Source organism: Bubalus kerabau, chromosome 5 (assembly GCF_029407905.1).
Source record: "Bubalus kerabau isolate K-KA32 ecotype Philippines breed swamp buffalo chromosome 5, PCC_UOA_SB_1v2, whole genome shotgun sequence".
NCBI classification, from domain to species: Eukaryota; Metazoa; Chordata; class Mammalia; order Artiodactyla; family Bovidae; genus Bubalus; species Bubalus kerabau.
The window spans coordinates 56,853,898-56,877,903 of record NC_073628.1 but is presented as its reverse complement, the minus strand read 5'-3'; the positions used below and the strand labels follow the sequence as shown (position 1 = coordinate 56,877,903).

Sequence of the window (24,006 nt, the reverse complement as noted above, 5' to 3'; positions counted from 1 at the left end):
CTCATGAAACGATTCATACTCCAGCACTGTGACTCAGGGCAGTGAAACGGCTTGTTTCAAATAGCAGAGTGAGTGTCAGATCAATCTTCCAGTCAGAAAACATTCCATGCAGTTTGAGGCACAGGTGAATCGCAGATTTCTTCTTGGCCTAGGCTTGGCTAGAAAGCAAGTAAATTTATACAGTGTTTGCTCAAATTACAAATGATGAGATGCTAAAAGCACTTTTAGTTTTAGGGAGTTCAAAGTGGCCAGCCAAATGAAAGCTCTGTGGCCTACCTGAGAATAAAATTTATAAATTCTTTGTTGAGGAAGGTGAGACCTTTGTGCTTTGGTGGAAATAAGAGCTTGCTGTCTCTCACTCTCTGTTCTTTAGTACAAGCGCGCGCACACACACACACACACACTACACATAGTACAAGAAACAATAAGCTGGCATTTCCCAGCCCTTTCTCCATTGTCTGGAGAAGGAGATAAAAAAGGAAAACTCTTTAAAACATTTTAGAATTCTGCAAAGGATTGACTTTGAGTCTGCAGACTTAGGGTTGGTGTGCCTGCAGTGGTAATATGGGCCCGAGTCTCTAGATCAGTGCTTAGGTCTGGAGTGCCAGGCAAAGTAGGCAGTTTCAGAGGTTTAGAGGAGCAAAATTTATTTCCCTCCATATTCCCATATGAATGGGAATGTATGCTCTTAAGTGAGTTGAGAGCCTTAGTTAAGAAGTAGAATGATAAGCAGAAACTACTAGCTAGGGAAATGACCTGTTTAGGAGTTGGGTGTATCAGTGATGACTGGGTTCAAACATAGGTAACAATCAGAAAAATAGGGGTTTGCTTAAGCAAGACAGACATTAATATATTTTTCCCTTACATAAGTCCAAAGCTAGGCAGTTGAGAGCTGGTGTGGCAGCTCTGTAGTCATCAGAGATCCAAACTCCCGATTTCTTTTTGCTTCCTCATCCTCAGGCTGGCTTCTACTCTCATGATTGCCCAGGGGCTGTAGGATGACCACTGCTGCTCTGTCTGTCACACCTGTGCTCCAGGCAAGAAGGGCAGGGCCAAAGGGTGTACTTGCTAGCAGATTCAACCCTTTGAAGAGCTTTCTGTTGTCCTACCTATTATTGGCTGCCCCGTCTATAAAAGACATTGCCTTCCCAATGATGCAGAAGTTAAATATTGGGTAGGCACACCTTAGTCTCTGCCAGACCAAGTGATCATGAGCTTAAAGGTATTCCTGAGACCTAGATGGCTGAGACCGTGGGATGTTTGCCAACTCTTAAGATAGGATAGTAATGTTTGACAGATCTAACCTTTAGTTTGCTGCTTGATTGATTGATTCAACAGTGTTAAGGACTTACTCTATACCAGGCACTGGAGTTACAGGAATGAAAAAGATAGACATGTTCCCTCTCTCGGAAGAGTTTATGGGCTAATTGGAAAAAAAAACTTGTTTTTAAATAAATAAATTATAAGTATATAAGTGTATTGACCATTAAGAGAAGGAGAAGTAGCGAGTGCTCCCCTAATAGGGATTTCCTATTAGGAGAGACTCCAGAAGGGTATGACACAGTGTATACACTGAGATTTAAAGGATGCATGGGAGTTAGAAAGTTGAGGATGAAAGTTGAGGTTAGAAAGAGGGGGAGGAATGTTCCAGGCAGATCCACTCCCAGTCTCAGAGTTCTTCACAGAGGGAATCAGCGGGAGTTTCCAAAGCAACAAAAGGGACTCCAGGTTCTTTTTTAATCTAAATGGCTGAAAGGACTGCCATCCTTCCTGCTTACTTGTTTTTTCACTCTCTCTTGATGAGTGCCTGCCTGCTTAGGTGGCAGCAGGGAGTGTTGCTAACCGAGGAAGGAGGGGACAAGTGATTGGGGCATATACTGAAGCCCAGTTGCCCCATCACAGATCTGCATTTTGCTCTCAGTGTGGGACTCTGGGGAGGCAAGGACTGGTTCTGACCCTGAAGTGCTGATATGACCCCCTTCCCCTTCCAGGAAGTGGACATTGTGGTAGCACCGTGCCAAGGCCTCCGGCCCACAGTGGATGTTCTGGGTGACTTGGTGAATGATTTCTTGCCTGTGATAACCTATGCGCTCCACAAAGATGAACTCTCTGAGAGGGATGAGCAAGAGCTTCAGGAAATCCGAAAGTATTTCTCCTTTCCCATATTCTTTTTCAAAGTGCCGAAGCTGGGCTCGGAGATAATTGACTCCTCCACTGAAAGAATGGAGAGTGAAAGATCGCCGCTTCATCGCCAGCTGACTGACCTGGGCTATCTGAGCAGCAGCCAGTGTAACTGTGGGGCCCCTGGCCAGGACACCAAAGCTCAGAGCATGTTGGTGGAGCAAAGTGAGAAGCTGAGACACTTGAACACGTTTTCTCACCAGGTGCTGCAGACGCGCCTGGTGGACGCAGCCAAGGCCCTGAACCTGGTGCACTGCCGCTGCCTCGACATCTTCATTAACCAGGCTTTTGACATGCAGCGGGACCTGCAGATTACGCCCAAACGTCTGGAATACACTCGAAAAAAGGAGAATGAGCTGTATGAATCATTGATGAATATTGCCAACCGGAAGCAAGAGGAAATGAAGGACATGATCGTTGAGACTCTTAACACCATGAAGGAGGAACTTCTGGATGATGCCGCCAACATGGAGTTCAAAGGTGGGTCTTAGAGAGAGCTTGGTAGGGTGCAGGAACTGGGGCATCCTCGAGCCCTTTCCAGCTGGTGTAGAGTTCATCAATTCTGAAGCCCAAAGGAACCTACCCCGATGGGGCTCATTAGCAGCAGCCTACCTGAAATCATTGAGCGAAGTTGGCCTCTCTTCTTCTGAGAGGCCTTCTTGGAAAAGTCTGCCATCATTCCTTCCTATTTGATCAATTCATCCCAATACTGCTGTTTAGTCTCCAGTTCCTATTTGTATCCCCTTGCCTTTTTAAGACTGCAGAAGAGCTGCTTGAAGAATGTCAGAGTCATGCTTTAATCCTGACTCCTTTGTCATGGCCCATGCTGCTTTGTTGGTTCTTTTTTGTGTGTCATGGTCTCATTTTCTTTTCAGGGTGCTCCTGAGACCTAACTCAGAAGGATTTCCCAAAGTAGCAGTTTTAGCTTTTCTGGCATTCCTATACTTCATGAGTGACTGTTAACAAAACTGGGCCAAATGCTTAGTCAGGTCTTTTGGTATCTGAGGTCTGGGTGCTACTGACTTTGTATAGTGACTCCTGCGTGAACATTAGTTCTCAGTTCAGTTCAGTCGCTCAGTCACGTCCAACTCTTTGCAACCCCATGGACTACAGCACACCAGGCCTCCCTGTCCAGCACCAACTCCCGGAACTTTCTCAAACTCATGTCCATTGAGTCAGTGATGCCATCCACCCATCTCATCCTCTGCCATCACCTTCTCCTCCTGCCTTCAGTCTTTCCCAGCATCAGGGTCATTTCTAGTGAGTCAGCTCTTCACATCAAGTGGTCAAAGTATTGGAGCTTCAGCTTCAGCATTAGTCCTTCCAATGAATATTCAGGACTGATTTCCTTTAGGATTGACTGGTTGGATCTCCTTGCAGTCCAAGGGACTCTCAAGAATCTTCTCCAACACCACAGTTCAAAAGCATCAATTCTTTGATGCTAAGCTTTCTTTGTAGTCCAACTCACATCCATACATGACTACTGAAAAAAAACCATAGCTTTGACTAGACGGACCTTTGCCGACACAGTAATGTCTCTGCTTTTTAATATGCTGTCTAGATAGGTCATAGCTTTTTTTCCAAGGAGCAAGCGTCTTTTAATTTCATGGCTCCAGTCACCATCTGCAGTGATTTTGGAGCCCAAGAAAATAAAGTCTGTCACTGTTTGCCCATCTATTTGCCATGAAGTGATGGGACCGGATGCCATGATCTTAGTTTTTTGGATGTTGAGTTTTAAGCCAGCTTTTTCACTCTCCTCTTTCACTTTTATCAAGAGGCTCTTTAGTTCCTCTTTACTTTCTGTCATAAGGGTGATGTCATCTGCATATCTGAGGTTATTGATATTCTCCCGGCAGTCTTGATTCCAGCTTGTGCTTCATCCAGCCAGGTATTTCTCATGATGTACCCTGCATATAAGTTAAATAAATAGGGCAAAAGTATACAGCCTTGATGTACTCCTTTCCCAATTTGAAACCAGTCTGTTGTTCCATGTCCAGTTCTAACTGTTGCTTCTTGACCTGTATACAGATTTCTCGGGAGGCAGGTCAGGTGGTCTGGTATTCCCATCTCTTGAAGAATTTTCCAGTTTGTTGTGATCCACACAGTCAAAGGCTTTGGCATAATCAATAAAGCAGAAGTAGATGTTTTTCTGGAACTCTCTTGCTTTTTCTGTGATCCAAAGGATGTTGGCAATTAGATCTCTGGTTCCTCTGCCTTTTTAAATCCAGCTTGAACATCTGGAAGCTCTCAGTTCATGTACTGTTGAAGCCTGGCTTGGAGAATTTTGAGCATTGCTTTGCTAGCGTGTGAGATGAGTGTAATTGTGTGGTAGTTTGAACATTCTTTGGCATTGCCTTTCTTTGGGACTGGAATGAAAACTGACCTTTTCCAGTCCTGTGGCCACTGCTGATTTTTCCAAATTTGCTGGCATATTGAGTGCAGCACTTTAACAGCACCATCTTTTGGGACTTGAAGTAGCTCAACTGGAATTCCATCACCTCCACCAGCTTTGTTCACTTTAACAGCACCATCTTTTGGGACTTGAAGTAGCTCAACTGGAATTCCATCACCTCCACCAGCTTTGTTCATAGTGATGCTTCCTAAGGCCTTGACTTTGCACTCCAGGATGTCTGGCTCTAGGTGAGTGATCACACCATTATGGTTATCTGAGTCATGAAGATCTTTTTTGAATAGTTCTTCTGTGTATTCTTGCCACCTCTTCTTAATATCTTCTGCTTCTGTTAGGTCCATACCATTTCTGTCCTTTATTGTGCCCATCTTTGTATGAAAGGTTCCCTTGGTAGCTCTGATTTTCTTGAAGAGATCTCTAGTCTTTCCTATTCTGTTGTTTTCCTCATTTCTTTTCATTGATCACTGAGAAAGGCTTTCTTATCTCTCCTTGCTGTTTTTGGAACTGCATTCAGATGGGTAGGTATATCTTTCCTTTTCTCCTTTGCCTTTTGCTTCTTTTCTTTTCTCAGCTATTTGTAAGGCCTTCTCAGACAACCGTTTTGCCTTTTGCATTTCTTTTTCTTAGGGATGGTCTTGATCACTGCCTCCTGTACAATGTCATGAACTTCCGTCCATAGTTCTTAATGTAGTAGAACAGCCTCCATAGGTGGGTTCTGCTTATTACCATTTTCTAAGGCTCAGATCAGAGAAGGCAATGGCAACCCACTCCAGTACTCTTGCCTGGAAAATCCCATGGATGGAGTAGCCTGGTGGGCTGCAGTCCATGGGGTCGCTAGGAGTTGGACATGACTGAGCGACTTCCCTTTCACTTTTCACTTTCATGCATTGGAGGAGGAAATGGCAACCCACTCCAGTGTTCTTGCCTGGAGAATCCCAGGGACGGGGGAGCCTGGTGGGCTGCCGTCTCTGGGGTCGCACAGAGTTGGACACGACTGAAGCGACTTAGCAGCAGCAGCAAGGCTCAGATAGCTTCAGTAATTTGCTGAAGGTCACACAGATACTAAGTAGTAGAGGCAGAACTTGAATCTAGACAGTCTGATTCCTGAGCTCATACTCACAATTTCCACACTTACTGCGTCTTTATCTATTCCTGGTTATTGATGTTACCATCTTCCTGGGAACCAGCTTCAAAACCTCAGCATGAGGACTTTCCTGGCGGTCCAGATGTTCAGACTCTGCACTTCCAATGCAAGGATGCACATTTGTATCCTTGAGGCAATGACAGCATTCCAGTTTTACTTTTTATTTCTCTAGTAATTGATTAGAATTGAATTCTTGACTCTTCGATTTTTCTCATTTATATGCTTGGAAGTGTGAAATATTACAAAGATTAGAGGCTTTGTAATTCATGAGCTTTGCGTTCAAATGCTAGGTATATTATTCCCTAACTCTACCACCCCCCACCCCACCCGGTGCCCAGTTTATTCTTTTTTTGAAGCTTTTTCCTGATGTATCAAATATAACCAGTGATACCCTTCTGACGTTGTTGTTAGGGTTAAATTAGATTAGATATGTAAAATACTTCCTGTGCATTTCAGATAACCTGCACTCAGTGAATGTTGTTCCTTCCCTTCTGTAAATGTGATGTAAGAGCTGACAGAATCAGTAGGTTCATTCTGTACAACAGGTGCTCCTTTAGGACTCTTAGATGCCTGAAATGATTGAGGACTGCGTGGCCCCGCATGCCGAGAGCCCAAGGTAGTCAGCCATGTGTGTTCTGTAGCCATCAGCATGCTAGCTCCTTGGGTCCGACTTTATTCAGTGTACCTGTCCATTCCCCTCACAACCAACTAGCTTTTTGCTGTGCCTCCATAGATGTCATTGTCCCTGAGAATGGAGAACCAGTGGGCACCAGAGAGATCAAATGCTGCATCCGACAGATCCAGGAGCTCATCATTTCCCGGCTTAATCAAGCAGTGGCTAACAAGCTGATAAGCTCCGTGGATTACCTACGTGAGAGCTTCGTTGGAACCCTGGAACGGTGCCTGCAGAGCCTGGAGAAGTCTCAGGATGTCTCAGTTCACATCACCAGTAATTATCTCAAACAGGTACTCAGAGGGTAGTTAAGAGCTGGCCACAGATAACACATGAAACGGAATCCACCCATGAGCCCAGTGTCAAGTTAGCCAAGAATTTCCCTTTCAGTCTTTTTGCCAGTCCAGTTTGAATTTTGTTTTCCTGTCTCATGACCACTGTCTGTGGGAGGTGCTTGTGAACTGTCCAGGTTGCAGTTCAGCCAATGAGCAAGATGATGAAGATGAAGTAGAGGGGTCCCACTGGTCACAAAACAGATGATCGCGCTGCCTTGACTCTGCACATACATTGAGGGGTGGATTTGGCAACCTTGAAACTGGACCATGTTCTTGAAATAAATATCATTTGTTGCATTTTTAAATTATCCACTTTACTCAGGGCATATTGACTTTCTTATTGTGTCTTCTTTTTTCAGATCTTAAATGCTGCCTATCATGTTGAAGTCACATTTCACTCAGGGTCCTCAGTTACAAGGATGCTGTGGGAGCAAATCAAACAGGTAGAGGTTTTTTAGGGAAAGATTTTTCAGCCCCCAATTGGCTCAGATGAATCTTGGTCACTCCAACAGGAACTAATGTCTAGGATGTCTGTCCTAGACAAACTGATATCTGTCAGTATGGGTGGCCATTTGTCCTGATTTTCCTGCCTGGGGAAGTTCTGATTTATGCCTGTTCTGAAATAATTATTAACAGTGTCCCCTTTAACTCTTAGAAGTGATGTATGTATCTAAGTGATATTTTATGGAGCCATAAACCTCTACTTCTCTAGCTGTTTCATGTTCTTTTCCCCAACCTAAGTGTTTTCTCAGAACCAGGCTTTGTTACCAAAGACCATGAGTAGGATTTATTTTCTGGTATTCAGTCTGGTTCTTATATTGAATTATTTGCTGACTTTAGAAAGGGATTTACCAGGCACCCCCAGTACTGACTGTAATGTATTGAGGATTCGTGAACATGCATTCCAAGCCTAGTGTTCTTTGATGCTTTCCGTTGGACTGAGCCCCGATTTTGGGGTAGGTGAAATTGGAGAGGAGTGTTGGACCTCATATAGCTCTTGTCTTAAGTTCCTGGCCTGCTGAATGGGTAATCCAGCGAGGAAGGGGTTCTAGTGGTTCCGGTCTCCACCCCTCAGTGCTCTCACTACCCCTGTTCTGACAGATCATCCAGCGAATCACTTGGGTGAGCCCACCTGCCATCACACTGGAGTGGAAGAGGAAGGTGGCCCAGGAAGCCATCGAGAGCCTTAGTGCCTCCAAGCTGGCCAAAAGCATTTGCAGCCAGTTCAGGACTCGGCTCAACAGTTCTCACGAGGCCTTTGCAGCTTCCTTGCGGCAGGTGAGTCTGTAGGAAAGGGAATGCAACCGGATCAAGCAGAGAGGAGCCTCATTCGCTGTGGAGTGCTTTATCTACTGCCCTCCATATAATTGTTTAAAAAATCGTCAGTATATTTTCTTTCTGTTGTGTTAGAGGATAATACTAAGTTACAGGGTGTTTCATCAATAAATGTTTCGTGTGGATGTTTTTCTATCTCTAGAAAGGAATGGAGAAAACTCAGTTAATTTCTCCTCACTTCACTGAGGAATGAAAATCAAGGGGTAGGAATTTTATATGAGTTTATATAGTATTTTAGGAATGAGTGGCAAAAAGGGATGGCATTTCAGCTTCCATGTGTGTGCTTAGTCACTCAGTCATGTCTGACTCTTTGCAACCCCATGGACTGCAGCCTGCCAGGCTCCTTGGGGATTCTCCAGGCAAGAATACTGGAGTGGGTTACCATGCCCTCCTTCAGAGGATCTTCCCAACCCAGGGATCAAAGCCACGTCTCCTGCACCACAGGCAGATTCTTTACTGTCTGAGCCACCAGGGAAGCCCCCAACTTTCATAGGAGTTTGCAATTATGTGACATTTGCTTGTGCCTTTTGCGGGGTGGGGGGGGGGGTGGGGTGGGCGGTGTGGGTGTGTGCAGTTGCATATGTGTACATGTTTGTGGAGGGGAGGGTGGGTAGTTGTGATTATACATCCAGGAGGAAAAAATTACTACTTAATGAGTGCTCAGTACCTGCCAACCCCTGAGTTGCGTTACATGCATCTTCCTTAATTCTCACAGTTACCCTCATGAGGTGGATATTGTTATCCCTATAATAGGTGAGGAAGCCAAGGCTGGGGACCTGATAAGCCATATTTCTTTCTTCTTTTTCTGTCCCAGCTGGAAGCTGGCCACTCAGGCCGGTTGGAGAAAACTGAAGATCTATGGCTGAAGGTTCGGAAAGATCATGCTCCCCGCCTGGCCCGCCTTTCGCTGGAAAGCCGTTCTCTACAGGATGTCTTACTGCACCGTGAGTCCTCACTTTTTCCCTAGGAAATTGGAGGGGGCTTCTGGATACCTAACATCCTCACACCCAACCTCGGAGAATCCCACTGTCTAAAGCTTGCAAAGCTGTCTAAACATCTACTATTTTTGAGTTTCTGATGAAGTCTGCTTGGTCCTGCTGTTTATATAGTTCCAGTAACACACCCGAAGTTTATTTAAATTAAAGCAGTTAGGTTACTACTGGTTTACAAAACACCCACATTTCTTCCCCTGGCGGAGTTATGACTTCCTGCTTCTAGGCAGGTCCGCGTCTGAGAGTCTTAGGAGTCAGTTGCCCAGCACGTTCACACCCTTCCTGCCTTATCTCTGTCCCTTACAGGTAAACCTAAACTGGGGCAGGAGCTGGGCCGGGGCCAGTACGGCGTGGTGTACCTGTGTGACAGCTGGGGGGGGCACTTCCCTTGTGCCCTCAAGTCGGTTGTCCCTCCAGATGAGAAGCACTGGAATGACCTCGCTTTGGAGTTCCACTATATGAGGTAGGTTCTGGTCTCTGTCAGCTTTGTGGGGAGCAATTCTTCTAGAGAAGAACCTAGAAACCTCGTATAAATTTTGTACCAAGAGATACAGTGTGCCCTGTCTCTCTATTCCATGTCGCACAATGTTGTAGACCAGTATTTCTGTGTCAGGTCCAGAAATGTGCTCTCTTCAAGGCCTTTACTCCTTTCCCTGCCCTTTCCCCCATCCTAATTCTTAGACACATCCTCATATTTGCCTTTCTTCCTTAGTCCTCAAGGCCTGTCCCCTTTCAGATTCCGTAATTCTCTGTCCTTGTTAGAGAGGCCATTCTCTTTGCCCTCCCTCTGTCCTGAGGACCATTACTCTGGGCCTGGACTAAGCACAGGCCCCCGTGGTGGCGTGCTACTCGAGGGTAGCACCTGGTGCTCTAGCCCAGGCCTCTCTGCTCCTCACCAGGTCTCTGCCGAAGCATGAGCGCTTGGTGGATCTGCACGGCTCCGTCATCGACTATAGTTACGGCGGTGGCTCCAGCATCGCCGTGCTGCTCATCATGGAGCGGCTGCACCGGGACCTCTACACGGGACTGAAGGTGGGGGCCCAACAGGGGGTGGCCGGTTGGCAGCCAGGTTCACGGGCTCCTTTCTGGCCTTTCCTCCCTTCTTCCTGATTCAGAGCCTCTAGCTCTCATAAGACATTTTTGGAGTAATCAAACTTGATTACCTTCAGTTCCAAAACCCTAAAAAATGTCTCAGAAGTTGTTTTTTGGCCCCATTTTATATCTAGAATATTGCAATTCACTACTTTTACCTATTGTGGTAATAGTAAAAATCTAGACTACACAGAGGAGCAGAAAAGCTTCCTATAACTACTATTCTTTCTTTTTTTTGTTCTCTGTGAATTAAACCAGTTTTTTTGGTCAACAAATATTTATTAGTGGTTACTTTGTACAAGGCCTTGTATTAAGCAACATAAGAGGATATCAAAAAACATATAATTGGAAAATATATATATATATAATATATATTTTGGCCAGGACTTTAAAAAAAACTGGTCAGTGATCATTTCATGAACAGGTGGCATTTGAGTTTGATAATACCCTGGTGGGTAAAATTTGGGCAGATGTTGGAAAGACGAAGTTATACCAGGGGAAGAAATAGGCTAGTGCCCAGGACGTGTGAAGGACACTATGACTGTGTTGGAGCACGTGGTTCATTTGGGGAATAGAGGGGAAACGATATGCAAGGAAGTGCTGGGAACAAATTATAGAAGACCAAAACTGTTAAGAATTCCATAAAATTCAAATCCTCTTGTAGACAGTGAGAAGCAAAAGATTTTGAACGAAGGTAAAATGTTCTCAGTTGAATGCTGAGTTCCCCTCATCTAAAACAGCCCCCAGCAGAGAAATAGGGAGGTTTCTTTTGTTTGTCCTTTACACGAGCTAGAAAAGCTAACCCCAGAGTGTCTGGTAGGTTTCTTCTGACAGGTGCCTCTTTTCCCAGTTTATATGGAAGCTTTCAGAAGTAAGACAGAAGAATCTTCAGAAATGCTTACAGGAGCCATGAGAAATCAATAAAATGAAGAAAAGGACTCTCCAGGTGGCTTCCCTTCTTCATTTCAGGGGAGTTAGGCTCAGCACCTTGAGGTGCTTTTCCATAAGTGGGTTAGAGAACCATATATGGGCTTCTGGATAAGTGATATAACATTCTCCAGAATTCAGGAGACCCTAAATTGGAACTTTGCCAAAAGTAACATGAATGACTTTGGCATTTGAATCCATAAAACCAAACCTGGACTAACCAGGCCTACAAAGCAACAGAAGTAAATCTGCCTGAGAGTCCTAGAAATACTCACCCTGAGTCTCTAAGGCAGTTCTAGAGTTTATTCAGGTTAGAGATGAGCTCATGCCTTCGGGTGTTTGGTTGTGGCTTTCCTGGTCGCCTTTGGGGCTCGTCCGGCTGCCTGAGTGCTGCCTCCAGGAGGCTTGCTCTGGCCCTTGCAGCTTGCCTCTCCTTGCTTCTCCCTTGTCTCCCTCTCCTGCCTGCCTTCCTCTTCCCTTGTTCTCATCCACTTCTCTGCTCGTGTGCCCTGGTGTGCACAGTCTCTCAGTACCTCACAGAGGAACTCTCAGCTGGTATAAGCTAGTTGGGTTGAGGAGTCGTCCTCTTGGTGACACGTAAACCCTTTTGTCTCCCCAAGGCTGGGCTGGCCCTGGAGACCCGTTTGCAGATAGCCCTAGATGTTGTGGAGGGAATCCGCTTCCTGCACAGCCAGGGACTTGTCCACCGTGATGTCAAACTGAAAAATGTGCTGGTACGTAAGAGCTGTTTCCCCAGGGTAACTCCCTGTCTCTGCGTGTAAGTGACCTTTGGAAGGAGGTACACATACATCAGGGCTTCCCTAGCGGCTCAGATAGTAAAGAATCTGCCTGCAATGGAGGAGACTCGCGTCTAGGAGACGAGCCCTAGGTCGGGAAGACTCTCTAGAGGAGAGAATGGCTATCCACTCCAGTATTCTTGCCTGGAGAATTCCACGGACAGAGGAGCCTGGCTAGCTACAGTCCATAGGGTCTCATTCAGATTCATATTCTCTCTCCTAGTGTAGGCTGTCTTTGTCTCTCTCTTCACCTGCATATGCACACACATTTTTTTACTAAACTATATGAGAGTAAGTTGCAGATAAAGGTCTGCTTCTAGGGAATTCCCTGGTGATTCGTGGCTAAGACTCTGTGCTCCCGATGCAGGAGGCCCAGGTTCAATCCCTGGTCAGGGAACTAGATTCACATAATTGCAACTAAGAGTTCTCACGTTGCAACTAAAGACCCTGCATGCCACAACAAAGATGGAAGCTCCCAAGTGCCACAGCCAAGGCCAGGAGCAGCTAAATTAATTTAAAACAAACTTTGCTCCCAAATACTTCAGCTTGTATCTCTAAGGAAAAGACATTCTTCCACATAATTAAAATGCCATTATCGGGGCTTCCTTGAGGCTCAGTGGTAAAGAATCCACCTGCCAATGCAGGAGACACAAGAGGAGTGGATTTGATCCCTGGGTTGGGAAGATCCCCTGGAGAAGGAAATGGCAACCCACTCCAATATTCTTGCCTGGGAAATTCCATGGACAGAGGAGCCTGGCGGGCTGCAGCCCATGGGGTCAGAAAGAGTTGGACAGGACTGAGCACAGCACGGTTATAGTTACATAAAGATTTATAACATTGTGTTAGTTTCTGGTATTAGCAAAGTGATTCTGTTCTACATATCTGTATTCTTTTATCATATTTTTACCAATTTTATGCCATTACAAGATACTGAATATAGTTCCCTGTGCTATAAACATTGTTGATTATCTGTTTTATATGTATAGTTTGTGTCTGCTAATCCAAAACTCATAGTTTATCCCTCTGCCACCCCTTTCCCCTTTGGTAGCCATAAGTTTGTTTTCCATGTCTATGAGTCTGCTTCTGTTTTGTAAATAAGTTCATTTGTATCATTTTTAGATCCCACATAGAAGTGGTATCATATATTTGTCTTTCTCTGTCTGACTGACTTCTCTTCTTTTGATAATCTTTAGGTCCATCCATGTCACTGCAAATGGCATCATTTTGTTCTTTTTTATGGCTAAGTTATATTCCATTATATATACATACAGTTGCTTCTATATTCCTCTGAGACATAGATATCCTTAGGAAAGGAAACTTGAGGGTGTCAGAAAAGCCCTCAGCTGGCCAAAGGAGCTCAACCTTCTTACCAACTTTCTGCCCTGGGTTCTGGAGGTCAGAGGAGAATAATCAGGAACTGAAATACATTCCTTATGTCCTTCACTTACTCATTCTTCCAAGATTTGCTAAGCTCCTGATGCGTGCCAGGCACTATGTATGTGCTGGGGACGCAAAGATGAAAAAGACAGTCCTTGCTCCAGGTTGCTTACGGTTTAGGGAGAAGAAGGAATGGGAGTGGATCTGGAGGCAGGGAGGCTGGAGGCAGAGCTGATGAAGTGCTGCTCTGAGGTAGATGCCTACTTCTGAGCTTGGGTATGCAGTTGAGCACTGTGTGCAGGACCAGGCATAGGGTGACTGTCATCCTGCTTCGTCGGCAGTTGGACAAGCAGAACCGTGCCAAGATCACGGACTTAGGATTCTGCAAGCCAGAGGCCATGATGTCAGGCAGCATTGTGGGGACGCCAATCCATATGGCCCCTGAGCTTTTCACAGGTAAGCCGGAGGGCGGGGAGTGGGTTTGGGCAGAGCTCTGTATTTTAACCAAGTGCTACCCTTTGGACTAAGTAATACCCACAAGTACTACTGCCAGTTCTGGTACAGGCAGGGGAGGAACCAGAACAGGAGAAACCCAAGACAAGTAGGGAGAAAAGGAAAGAGGTACGGGAGCAAGAAAGACAGTTATAAATGGGAGGCACCAGCTGTCTTCTGGCTGTCTCTCTGGGCTGTTAGTGCCGTAATTGCCATAGTCAACCAATTATTTAATCAGAAAGTATTGATAGAGTGAAGTCAGAAATAGAAAAATATCATATATTAACACATATATTACAGAATCTGGGAAAATGATACTGATGAACCTATTTGAAGGGCAGGAATAGAGATGCAGATGAAGAGAATGGACTTGAGGACACAGCAGGGGAAGGAGAGGGTGGAACGAATTAAGAGAGTTTCACTGACATTATGTACACTGCCACGTGTAAAATAGATGGCTAGTAGGAAGCTGCTCGGGCTTCCCTGGTGGCTCAGTGGTGAAGAATCTGCCTCCCAATGCAGAAAAGTCGAGTTTGCTCCCTGGGTCAGGGAGATCCCCTGAAGAAGGAAATGGCAGCCCACTCCAGTATTCTTGCCTGGAGAATTGCATGGAGCCTGACGTGTTACAGTCCATGGGGTCGCAGAGTCGGCCATGCTGAGCGGCAGCGTTAGGATCGGGAGTTGGCTGGACACACTAACTGCAGTGTGCTCACAGTAGTTAGTAGTAGTGTGCTAACTGTAGTTTTACACACATCGAACACAAGTAGACAGTCATCATTTTTTTTTCCCTGACTTTAAAAAAATTTCTATTCCCACTTCTATTATTTGATTTTGGCTACTTCATATTTAAAGTCCTTTGATCGTTTCTACTGCAGTTCATCCTACTGTTGTAAAAGTAATCTTTCTAAAATATTTTCTTCATGTTACCTCCTGCTCTAAAGCATAAATGACCCCTTCTACCCACCCAGTCCAGACGGTCTGACTTTAAATATCTTTATGTTCTGGTTCCAACCTATTTACCCACCTGTATTTTCCAATTTTATTTCCCTAATATGACCTTTCAGGATTAATCTTCTTGACAGTCCCATTAAAATTAAAGGCCTGTTTTCCTTCTCCTTTGTCAAGTTCTAGTCTTGGTTCTCTTAATCTTTGGCCCTCCCAGTGCCATAATTGTTTATACTATAAAATGGGCATTATAAATGTGTCCTTTCTAACAGGGTTGTTATAAGAGATAATGGATAGTGAAGGCTTTAGAAAAAAGTATGAAAAGGCCTCCACTGATGCAGGTGAGAGTGAGGCTGTTGATTCCGTCCCTGCTCACTACTTGTCACACTTTCTTGCTGCAGGGAAGTATGATAACTCCGTGGATGTCTACGCTTTTGGCATTCTCTTCTGGTATATCTGCTCAGGCTCTGTCAAGCTCCCTGAGGCATTTGAGAGGTGTGCCAGCAAAGACCATCTCTGGAACAATGTGCGGAGAGGTAAGAGCCACGAGCCCTGCTTCACCGACTCCCCTAGCGGGAGCACGCTGAGACCCCCTGCTCCCGCAGCACCTCCCATTCCCTGCTCTGGCCACTTCACATCAGGACCTCATACGCGTTTAAACCATCATGGAATCCAGAAAAGACATTTAAGTCCAACCTTTCCTTCCAGGCCCCATGGTTCTGAATTCTCAGAAAGGCTTTTTTCTTTAAAATGTCTAATTCTTGAACTTCCTATACCGGTATATTCCAGTTTTTCATCACTGTTACTATTAAGTTCTAACCTAGATAAATGCAGCTGAAGCCAAAACTTATTGCATCGTTTAACATCCTGAGCCCACATTGGGCAGTCGGCCTCGGGGCTGATCATGCCTCTTCGTTGTGTCGGTCCCTTCTCGCTGCCTCTGGTCTTATTTTGATGCTCCGTTCTCTAGGGGCCCGTCCAGAACGCCTTCCTGTGTTTGATGAGGAGTGCTGGCAGCTGATGGAAGCCTGTTGGGATGGTGACCCCTCTCAGAGACCTCTCTTGGGCATTGTCCAGCCCATGCTCCAGGGCATCATGGACCGGCTATGCAAGTCACATTCTGAGAGGCCAAACAGAGGACTCGATGATTCTACTTGACAGCAGAGACCTTTCTCTTTCACTCTTTGTTTTTTTTTCCTTCCCCTCACCTTTTGGCTATGGGAAGAATTTGACATTTATTCATTACAGAGAGCTCCCAAGGGGACTGATGCTTGCTGGGAAACTTGAGACCCTCCCAGGCTGAGATGACTCCCAGATGGTGAAGAGTTGGATGGCTGCTTAGGCATATCCAGCAGTCCCCTGTACCCAAGCTATTTCTTTAGCCAAGAAAAAATCAGTATAAATCTCTTCTGTATGAAATTTCAAGAAAAGTCGTACACAGTTCCCTTTTCCAGACTTTTTTAGCTCCAGCTGTAATGGGGACTCTGTGCTTCCATTGTGGAGCCCACATTCCCAACATTCTTAGAAGCCTTAGTAGTCCACACTCCTATTTACACATGGGAGGCTAGGTTTTTCTCTACCCAGAGCCGCTTTTCAGTTTACCCTCTGTGGCCTAGTTTGCTCTCAGACATTAGTTTGCTAGCAGATGCCCCATGTCTCTTGCCTTAGTAGGAAGAAGCAGGGGAGGGGCTAATGCTTAGTAAGGAGATGAGCAGTTACAGTTCATTTTTTAAAAAGTATCAAGAAAAGGTGCAAAATATTCCTGAAAGTCTCCAGGCCAGCCACAGTCCAGATGTAGATATTTGGAAGTGTTATTTAAACACTCAGCAGGCTGAGTACAGGAATACATATGTATAACATGTGTTTATACTTTGCTTTTGTTTAATAACAGTGTCCACTAATTTTGGGTTCTTTATTCCTTGGCACCCATTATTTAAGTGATGGAATGCCATGAAATGTACTGTATTGTATATTACTTGGGAAGACACTAGATATTCAAAGAAGTCTGGCAGTTCTTGGACTGTAGAGGGCTCCACAAGACCAAAGTCTTGAAGATTTTACCTCCTAGCTTTGGTTGTCTGTGCTCCCACGTGATGCGGTGAGATTGTGGCTGGGGTAGGAGGAAGGGTGGAGAGAAGAATTACCCTTACTGTGTTCCCTCCTCCTTACCACCTGAATTAGGGAAATTTACCTCAGCCTGAAATTGATCACCTGGCCACTTTTAATGTGCTTGAAGTCTGGGCCCTTCTGTTGCTTCAGAACTGGCTGAGGAACCTTCCTGCCGAGCAGTCAGGAGACACAGTGTGGTCTGGGGCTCCAGAGTCGCTGCCTTGGCCGAGGGAGCTGGCAGCAAGGTTGGTCTGGGCAGACTGAGGGACGCACGTTGGGGTGGATTTCCCTAGACATGCCCTAGTTCCCTGGATCCTCTGCAGAGAGAGGCTCATTGAGCAAAAGCCTTTCACTTCTCTGGAAAGGAGGGCTGTGCTGGTTCTTCCCAGACCAAAGAAGTCATTTGTGACTCCCATCAGTTTTAAAGGGACAGAGCCTAGGCAGCAGCTTCTCCTAATTTTTAACACTAAAAAGAGTGAAAGGGAAGGCTATATTACTGCCACAGATAGAAACGCGGGACTGTACAACTCTCAGCTCCTACCTGTCAGCTCTCCGTTGCATTTTTGGTGGGTTTTTTTTTTTTTTTTTTTGCATTTTTGCTTGAGCTGCCAAAGAGGCGTCGAGAAAGTTTTTCCCTGATCAGAGAAGTGGTTTGGGGTAGCAGGGCTGCGAAGTGATAACTGCACTGAACGACACTTTATTTTTTGGCTTATTATTTAGCACTGAGAAGCCAAGGGGGTTGGTGATTGTAATGGCACTTTGGGGAGTAGACTCCCCCTGGCCTTGCTTTGGAGAGAAGGCGTGCGTGGTATTCCATCTGACTAGTCAGGAAGTTCGTACTGCATCAGAGTGGGATAAATGGCCCTCCAAGAGTCCATTGCCAAAAGAGTAGTTGCTTTCTTTGAGTTTTCAAAGCTTGATTTTTGGATTTGCTGGATCAAATAACCCACTTTTTCTTTAAAAGAAAAAAAGAGGGTTTATCCTTCTAAATATGAGGGTGGGGTGGGTTAGGACTAGTGGGTGTTTAAGTGGGTTAGGTGGGAGTAACCTTGAGAAACTTGTATGGCAAACTCCCTTGGGGATTTTAAATAGCACTACTGTTCTTAAAAGGGTTTTATTTTTAACTTTATCTGCTTTGTTAACATCCAGTCCAGCTGAGCTGATGGAAAACAGACTGTGTGTGAACACCTGACATTGGAAACCGGTCTGGATAGCTTGTTGTCTTTTGTCTTTACGTAATGTTTTTGTGTGTTTGTTTTAAAGGACTAATGTTTATTATTACAGTGTTAAATAAAAGTGTAATATACTAAGTATGTAGAATAAAAGTGCAATAACAAGAGAAAATTACTCGGACACAAACTGCAGTTCTTACACTCTCTCCCCTCTTGTGCTCCCTTTCTCTATCCATAATATTGTTACAGCAGGACAGTGTTAATTGTGTATATTTTTAAGCCATACAACTATGGGTTGAGTCTTCATTTAGTGTAATTTTGAATGGCTGGACTTGGTTTTATAGAGTGTGCTTCTGGGATGCACACACACCAGATGTGCTGTATAATAAAGATCATATTAACATTTTAGGTTTAGATCTATTTGGCTTTTGTTTTCCCTTCCCTTGCTATGTCTACCGGATGCTCCCTATTCCATTCCATTTCCACTGGGCTCCTAGAGGTCTTTCAGTTTGCCGTAAAGATTGACCGAACATGTTACTCTTCCCCATGGATCACTCCCAGTCCCTGGGCACTTGACATGACTAGAGGGTGGGGCCCGGGAAGGGGAGGTAGGACAGCAGAGGAGAAGGGGGAAAAGTGCAGTGGCAGCAGTTTATTTTTCAGAGCCTCTCCTGGGTTCACACCCTTTGCACCAGCCTCTCTTTAGCAGGAACTTGGAACATTCTAAACTCGTGCACAAGCCTGGCTACTCTTTATTACACTCTTGAGACATTTGGGGCATGGGATACAAATATGGGCCTCTCTGCATTTGGAATATTTGAACTTCTTTTTAGGCTCAAGCTGCTCTTCAGATTTGCTTCCTTGGCAGTGCCCAATGGACACCATCATAGGCCTCTACCAGCAAGCAGCAATATCTGTAACCACCAGGGGCTGTCAGCATGGAGCATGCCTTCTCCCAGGGGCAGGTGTGTGTTGTGTTTTGTTTTGGATTACAACATCAGACTCCATGGCTGCTTCACTTTTTGCTGTAACTGCTTGTGATTTGTTGTTGTTCAGTCACTAAGTGATGTCCAACTCTTTGCAACCCCAAGAACTGCAGCACGCCAGGCTCCTCTGTCCTCCACTGTCCCCTGGGGTTTGCTCAGATTCATGTCCATTAAGTCGGTGATACTGTCTCACCTTCTGCTGCCCCCTTTTCCTTTTCCTTCAGTCTTTCCCAGCATCAGGGTCTTTTCCAGCAAGTTGGCTTTTCGCATCAGGTGACCAAAGTATTGCAGCTTCAGCATCACTCCTTCCAATAAATATTCAGGGTTGATTTCCTTTAGGATTGACTGGTTTGTTCTCCTTGCTGTCCATGGGACTCTCAAGAGTCTTCTCCAGCATCACAATTCAAAAGCATCAATTCTTTGGCACTCAGCCTTCTTTAGGTCCAACTCTTATATTCATACATGACGTGACTACTGGAAAAACCATAGCTTTGACTCTACAGACCTTTACTGGCAAGGTGATGTCTCTGCTTTTTAATACACTGTCTAGGTTTGTCACAGCTTTACTTCCCAGGAGCAAGCATCTTTTAATTTCATGGCTGCAGTCACCATCTGCAGTGATTTTGGAGCCCAAGAAAATAAAGTCTGTCACTGTTTCCATTGTTTGCCCATCTATTTGCCATGAAGTGATGGGACCAGATGTCATGATCTTATTTTTTTGAATGTTGAGTTTTAAACCAGCTTTTTTACTTCCCTCTTTCACCCTTATCAGGAGGCTCTTTAGTTCTTCTTCACTTTCTGCCATTAGAGTGTTATCATCTGCATATCTGAGGTTGTTGTTATTTCTCCCAGAAATCTTGATTCTAGCTTGTGATTCATCCAGCCTGGCATTTTGAATGATGTACTCCGCATATAAGTTAAATAAGCAGGGTCACAATATACAGCCTTGTCATACTCCTTTCCCCATTTTTAATTGGTTGTACCATGTCTGGTTCTAATTGTTGCTTCTTGAACTGTATACAGATTTCTCAGGAGACGGTAAGGTGGTCTGGTACTCCCATCTCTCTAAATATTCCACAGCATAGTCAGTGATGCTGAAGCAGATGTTTTTCGGGAATTCCCTTCTTTTTCTGTGATCCAGCAAATGTTGGCAATTTGATCTCTGGTTCTTTTGCCTCTTCGAAACCCAGCTTGTACATTTGGAAGTTCTTGGTTCACGTACTGCTGAAGCCTAGCTTGAAGGATTTTGAGCATAACTTTACTAGCATGTGAAATGAACACACTTGTACAATAGAGAACATTGTTTGGCATTGCCCTTCTTTGGGATTGGAATGAAAACTGACCTTTTCCAATCCTGTGGCCACTGCTGAGTTTTCCAAATTTGCTGACATATTGAGTGCAACGCTTTAACAGCAGTGTCTTTGAGGATTTTAAATAGCTCAGCTGGCATTCTGACACCTCCACTAGCTTTGTTTGTAGTGATGCTTCCTAAGGCCACTCGACCTCACGTTCCAGGATGCCCCGCTCTAGACCTTTTTTGTACAATTCTTCTGTGTATTCTTGCCACCTTTTCTTAATCTCTTCTGCTTCTGTTAGGTCCTTACTGTTTCTACCCTTTATCATGCTCATCCTTGCATGAAAATTTCCCTTAATATCTCCCAATTTTCTTGGAAAGAACCCTAGTCTTTCCCATTCCATTGTTTTCCTCTGTTTCTTTGCATTGCTCATTTAGGTAAACCTTATCTCTCCTTGCTCTTCTCTGGAGCTCTGCATTCAGTAGGGTGTATCTTTCCCTTTCTCCCATGCCTTTTGCTTCTCTTCTTTCCTCAGCTATTTACAAAGCTTCCTCAGACAACCACTTTGCCTTTTTGCATTTCTTTTTCTTTGGGATGGTTCTGGACCATAACATTGCCTCCTGTACAATGTTATGAACCTCTGTCCACAGTTCTTCAGGCACTCTGTCTACCAGATCTAATCCCTTGAATCTATTCATCATCTCCACTGTATAATCATAAGGAATTTGACTTAGGTCATTCCTGAATGGCCTAATGGTTTTCCTTACTTTCTTCAATTTAAGCCTGAATTTTTCAATAAGGAGCTCATGATCTGAGCCACAGTCAGCTCCAGGTCTGTTTTTTGCTGATTTATAGAGCTTCTCCATCTTCAGCTGCAAAAAACATAATCAACATGATTTCAAATTGACCATCTGGTGATGTCCATGTGTAAAGTCATCTCTTTAAGTTGTTGGAAAAGGGTATTTGCTAAGACCAACATGTTCTCTGGACAAAACTGTTAGGCTTTGCTCTGCTTCATTTTTCTGTACTCCAGCATCACACTTACCTGGGTATCTCTTTATGACTTCCTACTTTTGCATTCCAATCCCGTATAATGAAAAGGACATCTTTTTTTTGGTGTTAGTTCTACAAGTTTGTGTAGATCTTCATAGAACTGGTCAACTTCAGCTTTTTTGGTGTGCCTGGTTGGGGCATAGACTTGGATTACTGTGATGTTGAATGGTTTGCCTTAGAAATGAGATCATCCTGTTATTTTTGAGGTTGCACCGAAGTACTGTATTTTGGACTCTTGTTAACTGTGAAGGCTACTTCATTTCTTCTAAGGGATTCTTGCCCACAGTAGTAGGTATGATGGTCATCTGAATTAAGTTCGACCATCCTGTCCATTTTAGTTCACCAATTCCTAAGATGTCAGTGTTCAATCTTGCCTTCTCCTGTTTAACCACGTCCAACTCATGGACCTAAAGTTACAGGTTCCTATGCAATATTGTTCTTTACAGCATCCGATTTTCCTTTCACCACCAGACACATCCACAGCTGATGTGTTGTTTCTACTTTGCCCAAACGCTTCATTCTTTCTGGAGCTATTAGTGTTTGCCCTCTGCTTTTCCTGAGTAGGGGCTTCCCTGGTGGCTCAGTTGGTAAAGAATCTGCCTATAATGCAGGAGACTGGGTTTGATCCCTGGGTCAAGAAGATCCTCTGGAGAAGGAAATGGCAACCCACTCTAGTATCCTTGCCTAGGAAATCCATGGACAGCAGAGCCTAGCTGACTACAGTCCATGGGGTCCCAAGAGTTGGACATGACTTAGCAAGTAAACCACCACCACCCACTTCCCCAGTTACATACTGGACACCTTCCAACCCATGCAGGGGTGGGGGGAAGCTCATCTTCTGGTGTCTTTTTATACTGTTTATCGGGTTCTCGTGGCAAGAATACTGGAGTGGGTTGCCATTTCCTTCTCATTTTGTATCACATTTTGTCCGAACTCTTCACCATGACCCATCCATCTGGGGTAGCCCTGCGTAGCATGAATTATGTAAGCCTCTTTGCCATGACAAGGCTGTGACCCATGAAGGGGTGTGTAAGTATTTATTGCATCATTATTTGTAATACTAAAAAGTATTGGAGGCAGTGTTAATGTATGACAACAGGGGATGATTAAATTCTGGTTCTTACACCATGGATTGCTATGCAGCCACTAAAAGGAATGATGTAAATTTCTCTGTACTGACGAAGGAAGATGTTTATACTGTATCCTATAAAAAATATACATAAGAATATATTTAGTGTGACTTCTTTTTTTGGTAAAACCTCTTCCATTCTCCCATAACTCCAAATTATCTAGAGATCTAGTCCATCTCTCTATATGTACACAGAGAAAAGTTTGTAAGGACATATATCAAAAGGATAACAGCGGCTTTCCTAGGGAGAGAACATCCAACATCTAGTGGATTGAATCTCTGTTATTGTTCATCTACTATGAACATCTATTTTTATCGTCATTTTAGAAAATGAATGAAATGGCTAATTTAGGAAAAAGGAAATATGTGTTGGAAAGACATCAGAGGCTCACAAAATCAATAGGAAACCGTAAAGTCAGACTCATCGAATCAGCCAGTCGGAACCAGAGCAAATTTTCATGGTGGCTGTGAAGAATGGTTTCTGTCCTGATGCGTGTGCTGCCAGGGAGGGTGTTCTCAGCTGGCCCAGCATAGCCCCAGGCCCGTGTCTTCTCTGTACTGGCTCTGGCTTGGAAGACTCTCTCCTCCAGATCCCACGGTGGGAGCCCAGAGCCTCGATCTGCCTGCTCACCAAAACCACATTCAGTGGAGAAGACGTGATTCCTGAAAGGTAATCAAAGAACTGCTAGAAAAGGAACACAGACTCAGGACAGGCTCCAGGTGACAAGCGCCTGCCGTGGGTCACCTCTTGGGCTGCTTGATGTTTATATCCACCCTTCTGGCACTCCTGGGCGGCAAGGTCAGGGAAGGAGGTTTATAGATTGGAGCCTGTGCATGGAGGGGAAATAGCCAGGTTTCCGGGAGGTTCATTTTTCAACCTCTGGGCTTGCTTTCATTGTAAGAAGACCTCCTTGGTTTTTATTCCCATTTCCTTGTTTTCTTAGCAAGGCTTCTCAGTGAGATTAACCATAAAAACACTCAAGCATCCAGCAATGTGCTATACCACAGGCTTTTAAAAAAATCAAAGTGTAGTTGATTTACAATGTTGCATTAGTTTCTGGTGTTCAGAAGTATTTCAGTTATACATACACATATTCTTTTTTATATTCTTTTCCATTACAGTTTATTACAAGAGATTGGATATAGGCGACTTCACTGGTGGTCCAGTGGCGAAGACTCCATGTTCCCTATGCAAGTGGCCCGGGTTTGATTGCTGATCAAGGAGCTCAGATCCCACATCCTGAAACTAAAGACCCTGCACACCACAGCAAAGACAAAATCCTGTGCCACCAGTAAGACCAGCACAGCCAAATAAATGAATAAGTAAAAAATAGTTTTCAGTTCAGTTCAGTCGCTCAGTCGTGTCCAACTCTTTGTGACCCCATGAACCGCAGCACGCCAGGCCTCCCTGTCCATCACCAACTCCCGGAGTCCACCCAAACCCATGTCCATGATGGGTGATGGCATCATGGACATGGGTGATGCCATCCAACCATCTCATCCTCTGTCGTCCCCTTCTCCTCCTGCCCTCAATCTTTCCCAGCATCAGGGTCTAAGATATT

The 24,006-nt window shown here is 44.6% G+C and overlaps 1 protein-coding gene across 4 annotated transcripts in view; it reads left to right on the top strand.

The window, feature by feature from the left end:
• The window catches only part of DSTYK (dual serine/threonine and tyrosine protein kinase), a 58,121-nt gene extending 34,364 nt beyond the window's left edge, over positions 1–23,757 (top strand). The window contains exons 3-14 of one of the 4 annotated variants that reach the window (XM_055581735.1): positions 2,385–2,661; positions 6,469–6,701; positions 7,103–7,186; positions 7,845–8,021; positions 8,893–9,022; positions 9,377–9,533; positions 9,970–10,102; positions 11,710–11,823; positions 13,605–13,719; positions 15,102–15,236; positions 15,671–23,114; positions 23,567–23,757. In XM_055581735.1, the coding sequence (XP_055437710.1) occupies positions 2,385–2,661; positions 6,469–6,701; positions 7,103–7,186; positions 7,845–8,021; positions 8,893–9,022; positions 9,377–9,533; positions 9,970–10,102; positions 11,710–11,823; positions 13,605–13,719; positions 15,102–15,236; positions 15,671–15,858 (1,743 nt within the window). In that variant the 3' untranslated portion in view covers positions 15,859–23,114; positions 23,567–23,757. Of the gene's footprint in view, positions 1–1,991; positions 2,662–6,468; positions 6,702–7,102; positions 7,187–7,844; positions 8,022–8,892; positions 9,023–9,376; positions 9,534–9,969; positions 10,103–10,982; positions 11,109–11,709; positions 11,824–13,604; positions 13,720–15,101; positions 15,237–15,670; positions 23,115–23,566 lie in introns of those variants that run through there. The other 3 variants (XM_055581734.1, XM_055581737.1, XM_055581736.1) reach the window with 3 other exon arrangements.
• Positions 23,758–24,006: the final 249 nt, after the last annotated feature.